At 45.6% G+C, this 10,137-nt stretch overlaps 1 protein-coding gene across 2 annotated transcripts in view; it reads left to right on the plus strand.

Annotated features, from left to right (window-relative positions):
- The window catches only part of dtx1 (deltex 1, E3 ubiquitin ligase), a 44,626-nt gene that overhangs the window by 29,280 nt on the left and 5,209 nt on the right, over positions 1–10,137 (plus strand). The window contains exons 4-9 of one of the 2 annotated variants that reach the window (XM_061817373.1): positions 3,468–3,529; positions 3,644–3,805; positions 6,594–6,655; positions 6,741–6,899; positions 7,464–7,625; positions 9,589–9,678. In XM_061817373.1, coding sequence (XP_061673357.1) covers positions 3,468–3,529; positions 3,644–3,805; positions 6,594–6,655; positions 6,741–6,899; positions 7,464–7,625; positions 9,589–9,678 — 697 coding nt within the window. The remainder of the gene's footprint in view (positions 1–3,467; positions 3,530–3,643; positions 3,806–6,593; positions 6,656–6,740; positions 6,900–7,463; positions 7,626–9,588; positions 9,679–10,137) is intronic. The other variant, XM_061817374.1, reaches the window with a different exon arrangement.

Consider the following 10,137-nt stretch of genomic DNA (forward strand, 5'->3'; position numbering starts at 1 on the left):
AGATTAATCATTGAGAAAGGAATGCATTGATAAAGAGAAAGGATGTGGATGGATAAATGGATATTTTAAAGGAGTCTTTGCTGGCTACATTCATGTGTACATACCCAGCGTGGTATGTTTGGGTACATTTTGGTCACAAACATTTATTTTTTTCCTCCATAGGCACATTATTCTACGTAATTCCCGGCCTACAGAGCACACCTGGTTATAAGCCTCGCCCAGTTCATTTGTAAAGGGAATATGATGTGGTACATACATACGCCGCAGCTGTGTAAAAGCCGCAAGTGCCCACATTGAAACACGAGATATTTACAAAGAAAGACGGTACACAGAGAGTTTAAAGCTAGCGCCGCCGTGCTAACAGAGCCGGTTAAAAAAAACATACCGGTAAAAATCACTCAGACACGGCACTAACACGCTAGCACAGCGCTAACAGGGCTGAACTGGTAAAAGTCACTTCCTCGGCACATATATTCCACCGGTCTCACTCTTACATTTTCCACTCGAGTGCCCCCTTGCGGCTGTTGGAAAAAAAAACACCAATTAGCTGCACCACTGCATAAACTGCAGGGTTGAAAGCGTGTGAAAAAGGTGGCGGCTTATAGGCCGGAAATTACGGTGAGTAATGATTTAAAACACAATAGTTCATGCTTTATCGACTCATATTGTGTTTGGTGTCTCGTTGGCCTTAAAAAGGCATTTTCAGCATGAGTGAATGCTTGCATGCGTTTTGATTGGCTGTAAGCCGCTAATTTACATTTTCCGTGGCAAAACCATTGGCCGACCAAATGGCCACTCAGTGAAAACAGTTGCGAAGAACGTCAGTCGGGTTCCGTTTGGCCACGTCGGTATGCAGCACCCTTTTACTAAAATGAAAAGTCTCTCTGATTTCTGATTTCATTCCACATGGTCCTTTACACTCATAGGGAGAGACACACGTATTTCACCAATAAAGACATCTAGCTGCCTTATTACGCCTCACTGAAAGTTTACAGTATTTACTTAATAGCAAATAGATGATCATTTCTATTCCGGAGGTGCACGGTTTGCACGTGCGCAAAGGGCGGTGGAGAAAGATTGTAAATCGAGCGTGCGAGGGCTTTCTCACCCAGGCACTGCCGAAGAGGCCGAGGCACGGCAGAGCGAAACAATTCTCAGGCGAGTGGCTCAACATACAGGATGCGAGTGGTTTACGTACGCTGGCTCGCTCACGTGTGCCCCAACACAAACCTCTTGCACATGCTGGCGTGTGGGAGGGAGGCGAGCAGACATCAGAAATCTACACAGAATGTGAGACATCACTTTTTTTTTTTTTGGCACGCAGCAGAATATAGAAACACAGACACTTGGAACCTCGGGGATTTATTTTATGAGTTGCTCTTTTATGGTTAAATCAGATTATTCCGTTATGAGCACATCCTTCTTTTATTTATGAAAAAACCTGCTTGCAAGAGCTATATCAAATTGATCCTCAAATTTTGTCTCTATTTTGCAAGTCATGAAAATTTTAAAAATGCAACAATGAAGTGTGTGCGTGTGTCTGTGTTTGTGCGTGTACAACACAATAATTGACAATATCACAAGGAAGTAATCTTTGTAAGCACTTAAACTACTGATAAAGTACTTGCTTTGTATCTCATGTTTGTGCGAGTGTACCCAATGACGTAGTGTTCCTATCATCCATGATGAGCGTGAATTAAAATGTTTGTTTGGGGAGGTTGCTTCAAAATGCTCCATGTTTATATGCACAAATATTAACGGTGTGGCCATCTGCTTGCTTGTGTCAACAAATTAGTTTCGTGGACATACAGAGACCAGTATCTCAACACCTGCCTTTTTTTTAATATGCTGCTCCGAACTGTGGCTCATAAAACAGAACAGTAGAAGTAGAAAGCTGCTTGCTTCACTGTACACATACCGTAGTTTGCCATAAAGCATTTAAACATCACTGATTAGGATTTTTAGCTAGGTCGAATGAAGGAGGAGTCCGTCCGGTGAGATGTGGAGGGAGACAGTTTGAAAGTCGCTTGCAGAGCCAAAACACATGACTATGAAATTCAGTCATCCATCCATCTTTTACCACTTATCCAAGGTCGGGTCGTGGGGGCACTAAGTTTGGCAGGGACAACCAGGCTTCCTTTTCTCCAGGCACTTTGTTTAGTTCTTTTGGGGGAATCCCAAGTGGTTCCCAAGCCAGCCGAGAAATGTAGTCTCTCCGGTGTGTCCTGGGGCGTCCCCGGGGTCTCCTTCCGGTGGGACACCTCACCAGGGAGGCATCTGGGAGGTCTCTGAAACAGATGCCTGAATATCTCATTTGGCTCCTCTCAATGCAGAGGAGCAGCGGCTCGACTCTTAGCCCCTCCGGGATGACTGAGCTTCTCACTCTGTCAGTAAGGGACAGTCCGAACAGCCTGCGGAGGACTTTCGGCCACTAGTATCTGGGATCTTGTTCTTTCTTTCGGTCATGACCCACAGCTTGTGACTATAGGTGAGGGTAGAAATGTAGATAAACCGGTAAATTGAGAGCTTCACCTTTCGACTTATCTCCTTCTTTACCCCATAGGAGCGATACGAAGTCGGCATCACCGCTGATGCTGGACCGATAAACCCGTCGATCTCCCGCTCCATTCTTGCCTCTCTCATGAGCAAGACCCCAAGACACCTGAACTCCTCCACTTGAGGCAGCATCTCAGTCAACAGTCACCAGAACCACATCATCTGCAAAAAGAGGAGATTCAATATGGAGGCCATCAAACCAGACCCCCCAGATTCTGTCCATAAGTGTTATGAACAGCATCTGTGACAAAGGGCAGCCTTGGGGGAGTCCAACCTTCAAGTTCGACTTACTGGGGGCAATGCGGACCAAACTCTGACACCAGTCATTGAGGGGCCGAACAGTCCATATCAGGGGGTTCGGTACCCCATACTCCTAAATCCCCCCCACTGGACTCTGGGAGGGACGCGATCGAACACCTTCTCCAAGTCCACAAAACATGTCGACTGTTTGGGCGAAATTCCTTCCACCCTACAACTGCCACGGATGTAGAGCTGGCCCACTGTTCCATGGCAAGGACAAAAACCACATTGCTCCTCCTGAATCTAAGATTGGACTTCCCAATTGACTCAGAACCCCTGAGGGAGGCTGAGGAGTATTATCCCCCCCACCTTCTGGTCCCCCTTTTTAAAAATGGGGACCAAAACTCTGTCTGCCAATCCAGAGGCACTGTCCCTGATGTCCATACAATGTTGCAGGAGCGTTTCAACCAGGACAGCCCCAGAACATCCAGAACCTATCGGAAACCCAGACGAATCTCGTCCATTCCCGAGTCCTTGCCACAGAGGAGGTTTTTAACCGCAATGGTGACCTCAACCCCAGAAATAGGAGATCCCTACTCAGAGAACCCAGACTCTGCTTCCTCATGGGAATTGAGTTTTGTTGTTTGAAATCAGTTTTGTTTCCCTTGCAGGGTTCCTGCTCTTCCAGTCAAAAACCTGACCGGCTCTGGACCTGTGCATCCAGCGCTAGCAGGTCGGATCAGGTCAAGAGTTTCCTTTTGTGATGAATGTATTCCGAGACCACTAAAGATCATTTTTCAATTTGTCTCTGTATTTGTTTGTTTGTGTGTTGTTACATACGCATCAGGTATGACCGGTATCCTGATGTGCGCTGTAGGTCTGCCAGTGTGCCTGACCCGTGCGCCGAAGCCCATTCTGCACCCGCCGCACATCAGTAAAAGCGATATGAAGCCTGTGCCGGGAGTCAACGGGATGCGACGCAAGACCAAGAAAAAGCACCTGAGGAAAGGTAAGAACAGGAGTTGACGGTTGCATTAGGACATCACTTGGAGGAAAATGTCAATTAAATTAAACGTTCTATTTATTCCGAAAGATATCTATGTTCTTGTATAGCTTGCGCGAAATGGACCAGGTACATCCGCAAGGCAGTATAATCTCTTTCAAAACAAACTGTGAGTCCCCTCCCATTAACGTCCCTAAGAATGTCGCAGTGTCTCCCTCAAGGGAAGTCAACTTGTGAACTTTCAGCATTGCAGTTCTGCATTAAGGAATACTAATAGGAGGGCTAATAATTCATATTCATGGGTAGAAAAAAGTGTTACTGCAACAACTATGTTCCATGAGATGCAGGCTAGGAGCAAAGTGGACTGAAGATCAGCCCGTGTGGCTCACAGTCTTGAGACTGTGGTTTCAAATCTCGACTCCAGCCTTGCCCCAAAACCTTCTCCAGCTTCCTCCCACATTCCAAAAACGTGCCTGGTTTGTTCGCTAAAGACTGTAACATGGATGGACTTGCAGGCCAGACAAGACAGACAGAATCCAGCTAACCTTTCTTCTCATCAGTTGGGCTGAGAGCACTTAACAGGCCTGAATGAAAACGGGTCAATGGAGGGCAGTGAAACTCTGGAACCTCCCAAGGGAGTCTTTGTCCTAATTGATCAAACGAGACTTCCATCCCGAGCCTACGCTGCGGTCGCCCTCTTCGTCGGCCCTCTCATTGCTCGTTCACCTTGACGTCTACCTTGAGGTAGAAGTCGTTTTGTTTTTATCCATGTTACTAAACAGGATTGTGCCAAAACTCCGGGGTTGTATTTTCTAACAACAGTTTACATCTATTCATTTTCATCTACAATTTTCATTTAGAACAACAGAACAAAAGCCGTTTGTGGCTGATGCCATTTAAAATGACGCATTATTGAGATGTCTCCATTTCCCCCCGTGTCACCACAACTGTACCTGTGTCAAAACAAAATCATCAGACAGTGGTTATGACGTGTTAGTGTTCATCTCTTTCTGCCTGGCTGCAGCGAACAACAACATTATTTTTTTTTCGGGGTGGGCCCTCCTGTAACGTCATCCGGGCTCTGCGGTGTCCATGTGGTCCCAGCCACGCTGCACTGGGCACAAGCAGACGAGAATTTTTCACACGCTAGTTGTTTTCATCCAAATGTGAACACTCGTGCGCTCATGCAATACACGGTTTAACCAAATACTTTCAGGTGAAGATGTACTTTAGATTAGATCACATGCGACTTCCACTTATCTTACAAGACACCACCAAATCTCATGAGACTTCTTCATTGTGATCCTTTAAAGAAACTGGATTGTATTAACTCCTTAAGTGTTTTTCTTTTCCCCCCTTTGGCTTATTGAGTTATTTTTCACCCACAAAAACGTGAGCGAAGTAATATAGAGCTCGTGCACCTACAAAGTCACGTGACAGGCCATATTGACGGTCTAACATTGCATTCTTCAACGCTAAGTCGGTTGGAGACGAAACGAAAATACGTCTTATAGCACGACGCCCAGAATTTTGTCCGATACCGTTAAACATTTAGAAGGTGATAATAAACGAAGGTATGTGGAAAAATGAGAGACACTTGGCATAGAGGACCAATATTTAATGCCGAAATCGATGTTTTCGCCGATAAGAAAGTGGACTGTTAACCCGCTTCCGCTTGTCTTGGACAACTGGATCTACACGTGGATCTGGTGAGTAAGTCGTCGACATTTACATGGAAGAGTTTGAAAGCGTAAAAAAGTCTGGATGCATACAAATAGTCCGTTGCTGGATCTGTTATCAATCAAGAATGAATCCCACATAGCGATGGAGTCACTCAGATTTTTTTCAATACAAATACCAATATTTAAATAAATGACCCCTGGTTTTACACAAACTCACATTCATTAACTATGATTGGGGAGAGAAAAAAAAAAGACAGCGAGTCGGCTCCTCCGTACACGAAGCGTGTTGCGGCCACACGTTAAACTTTGGTAAACTTCTCCATGACAGATGTTTTTTTAAAATATGCACTGATCTCAAATGAGTCCAATACGTATTTAAAAATAATAATAAACCGCTGGGATAGACTTCAGCCCCCGTACACTGAAATGTGTTCCAGCTACACATTAACCTACGTAAACATCACTGTGACCGACGGTTTATTTTCTTTTTTAAAATATGCATTAGACTCATTTAAAAACAATTCATATTAAAAAAAAAAAAAACATCTGTCGGGGAGAGGTTAAAGTTTAACATGTGGCCGCAACACGCTTCCGTGTACATTGGAGATGACTCCGTCTTTTTTTTTTTTTTTTTTTTTTTTTTAAACGCTTTGTTCTCAAATGAGGCAACTTGGTATTATAAATACTTCTTGGTAATTTGAGACTGAGAAGAATAATTCCTACCCGAAATGAAGTGATCGCTACACAGTCGTGTGTATTCGGTTGGGCACCATCCATCACGTTTAATTTCCGAAATCCATCAATCTTTTCTGGTCTTTTCAGCTGGTGTTCTGTGGAATGACCTCTTTGAATTTCTGTCTCGCCTTTTCTGAGAACCAACAGCACAACAAGTCTGGCGCATTGTGAATATTCTGTTCCGGTTCAATGTCCCCCTCACACTGTCGAGCAACTCTTTTTGACCGTCGATATGGCGCCGTGAAAATGGTGACGTCACGTGCACGAGCTCTATAGAAGTGAAATATTATTTCCAGTGATCCTTTTCTCGTATTTAGCTTACGTCTGTCTGCCTTTTACTGTACATTTCTATTTGTTATTGTCTTTTGCATGACAAGGGAAAACCCCAGAGGATGTTGTCCGACGATACACCGACAAAATTAAAGTGGTACCGGATGAGGTAACACACACACTTACACATGATGCTGGTGTGAGAATCTGAAAAAGTACACGGTTGTGGCAAATACTGCGTTTGGCTTGGGCAGGACTGTACCATCTGCATGGAGAGGCTGGCCATGGCGTCAGGCTACGAAGGCGTCCTGCAGCACAAAGGCATCAAGCCAGAGTTGGTGGGCAAACTTGGCAAGTGCGGCCATATGTACCATCTGCTGTGCCTGGTGGCCATGTACAACAATGGCAATAAGGTGGGGAAAAGCTTGGGAGCCAGCCGTTGTTATGCTGTCACTCTCGGGGGCTCGAATTACAAACTGGCACCCTCTTTCGGCTTGACTGGACCGCACGGAACTGGCAGGCGATCCGACTCCGCAATCGTTCTACACGGACGGGCATCTCGGAGAGTCTCATCGGATCACTCGTACCCATCTCCAAAGCCCGCTACCGGGGTCTGGCAAGAAATCATTTGGAATTCAGCTCATTTTCCTGCAGTCGCATGAAATATTAAAAATGCCCCTTCTTGCTTCGGCAAAAAGCAGGAAACGCAAGCACATTCCTTTGTTCAATCATCGGGACTGATCAAAAATGTTTGTTGTTGCACAAAGACGAAAAAAAAGCACGACAACTCTTACTTGCTGCGGTACGGAAACAATTTGATCAATTTCGTTTGCTCCGTGCCGTAACTCGCATTAGAGGCGTCCTCTTGCTCGGACTTGAACGTAGTATAATCTGCAACGACTGGCTAATACAGAACTTCAAATAAACCCAACGGGAGGAGGGGGATCAACATTTCACGCGTATTTTGTCCCAAGCAGGACGGCAGTCTCCAGTGCCCAACTTGCAAGACCATCTACGGGGAGAAAACGGGCACTCAGCCTCCTGGGAAGATGGAATATCACATCATCCCCCACTGCCTGCCCGGCTACCCCGACGCCAAGACCATTCGCATCGTCTACGACATTCCTGCAGGTGTCCAGGTCAGAATCAGCGACCCCCCCCCCCCCCCTCCACTAATCCTCCTTGGGCTTTGTGCTCTGATCCACCGGCTTTCTCCTTCTTCTAAATCGCCCGCCTTACTGCAGCTCCTTTAGCCGCTTAAGTTTGATGAGTCGTGTACCGAGGTGAGCAGTCTTCTATATCTCCCAGTTTTAGGATAAAGACTCTAAGCCAAGAAGATTTTTCAATGTTATGGAAATTAGCATTGCGTTGCTCGTGCATTCACTCTATTACTCATTTCACGTCCATTGTTTTTGTTGCCGCCTGTGATTAGAAAGATCGGGAGAATCAAAGGCTGCCGATTTGGTCCTGCCGCTCCAGTGGTGCTATAAAACGTTCAAATGACCTTTGAGCGCAGGCTCGGTCCCCACAGGCGGCAGCAGCACTCAGCTGTCACGCTGCCACCGCAGCCACAAGATAGATAGCGACAACCTTCAGCTCTGACTGTGAAGACGGTGTGCCTTCATCATTTCATCGCCAACCTCCAGTTTTGGGCACCCTGCTTAAAAACTATTTAATTTGGACTGATGCATTGGACAAGGGAGTCATTATAGTTCACCATTTAAAGCAAAAAATAAATGTCCCGGTTTCAATGCCAACACTTTTCCTGCTATTATCGATAATAACCCATTAAGGCTCCAAGAAAACCCAATTCACTATGAGATGCTGTAAATTAAAAACTGATCTGATCACACATTCCATTGTCTGAGAATGTGTAAAATAGCATTTTCCTTGTTATTCTCAATCAGAACCCAACAAAATATTTTGATGTTAGGGTTAGGGCAAACCATTTACATCTAATACCTGTACAAAGACATTAATAGGATATTACCGTAATTCCCGACCTACAGAGCGCACCTGGTTATAAGCCTCACCCAATACATTTGTAAAGGAAATACCATTTGGTACATACATACGCCACAGCTGTGTAAAAGCCGCAAGTGCCCACATTGAAATCCACATTGAAACACGAGATATTTACAAAGAAAGACAATACACGGAAAGGGTTTAACGCTAGCGAGGCGCTAACGCTAGCGCGGCGCTGACTGGGCCGGTTACAAAAAAAAAAAAGAAACATTACCGGTAAAAATCAGTGACATGCCAGTAACAGAGTAGCAACACGCTAGCACAGTGCAAACGCTAGCGCAGCACTAACATGGCCGGTAAAAGTCACTTCCTCAGCACATATATTCCGGTCTCAGTCATACCTTTACCGCTCGAGTGCACAGATTAGCCGCATCACCGCATAAACCGCAGGGTTGAAACCGTGTGAAAAAAGTCATGGCTTGTAGGGCGGAAATTACGGTTGTCAGGAGAAAAAAAAAAAACATCTCCAAAGAATTCATACAGTAGCAATCATAACAAATATATTTTCCTTCTGAATTGACAGGATGGCGGTATGGTGGCTTCGCTGGAAAGCGTTGACCTCACAGTTCTGAGATCCCGGGTTCAATCCCGGACCCGCCTGTTTGGAGTTTGCATGTTTTCCCGTGCCTGCGTGGGTTTTCTCCGGGAACTCCGGTTTCCTCCCGCATCCCAAAAACATGCAACATTAATTGGACACTCTTAATTGCCCCTAGGTGTGACTGTGAGTGTGACTGTTTGTCTCTACCTTGCGATTGGCTGGCAACCAGTTCAGGGTGTATCCCGCCTCCTGCTCGATGGCAGCTGCGAAAGGCTCCAGCACACCCGTGACCCTTGTGAGGATAAGCGTCTCAGAAAATGGATGCATTGATGAATTGACAGGATTTCTCAGACCAAAAGAAACCCACACTAGTGATGGGGGGGGGGGGAAATCATCAGCAGACGTAAATGGTGCTTCTGACAATCCAACATCTGAGCACGCTTGCCGATAACTACACAAATATTGAGCATTATCAATGATTTGTGAGGAAGCAATTCCATTGTAAATGGAATAATAACTGCGTGGACTGTGTGTTTCAGACCAATGAGCACCCCAACCCTGGGAAGAAGTTCAGCGCCAGAGGATTCCCCCGGCAATGTTACCTGCCAGACAACGAGAAGGGCAGGAAGGTCAGCAATCCCTCCCCCCCCCTCCCCCCCCCCAAAAAAAAAGAAAAAAAACCATATCTAGGGATTAAAATCTTGGGGGAAAATTACCGGTATGTCTCCGTCCATCTGAAATCTGAAAGTGCTTGAGAGCCCAATTTTAGCATTCAAGTGATCCCTCGTTGTGCCGTCATTCACCGCTTGCAGGTTAGTTTTTCTTGATTAGTGTCGTGCAGATGCTCACCGGCACCTCTCGGGTACACTTTACTCAATTGCTCAAATTGCTCTATTTGATTCCAACGCTGCAGCAACGTCTCACTTACGTGCAAAGGGGCTCTCCGTTTGTGCAGAAAAAGAAACCATACTGACGAATCTCAACTCGTACATTTGGGACGTCACCAAACTTGCTTGAGAATACAAAGAACATGACCTGAATGCCGCAGTCAGAGTTTAGAGAAATGAGTTCACATATGCACAATCACA

This window comes from Syngnathoides biaculeatus, chromosome 4 (assembly GCF_019802595.1).
Source record: "Syngnathoides biaculeatus isolate LvHL_M chromosome 4, ASM1980259v1, whole genome shotgun sequence".
Classification (NCBI taxonomy): domain Eukaryota; kingdom Metazoa; phylum Chordata; class Actinopteri; order Syngnathiformes; family Syngnathidae; genus Syngnathoides; species Syngnathoides biaculeatus.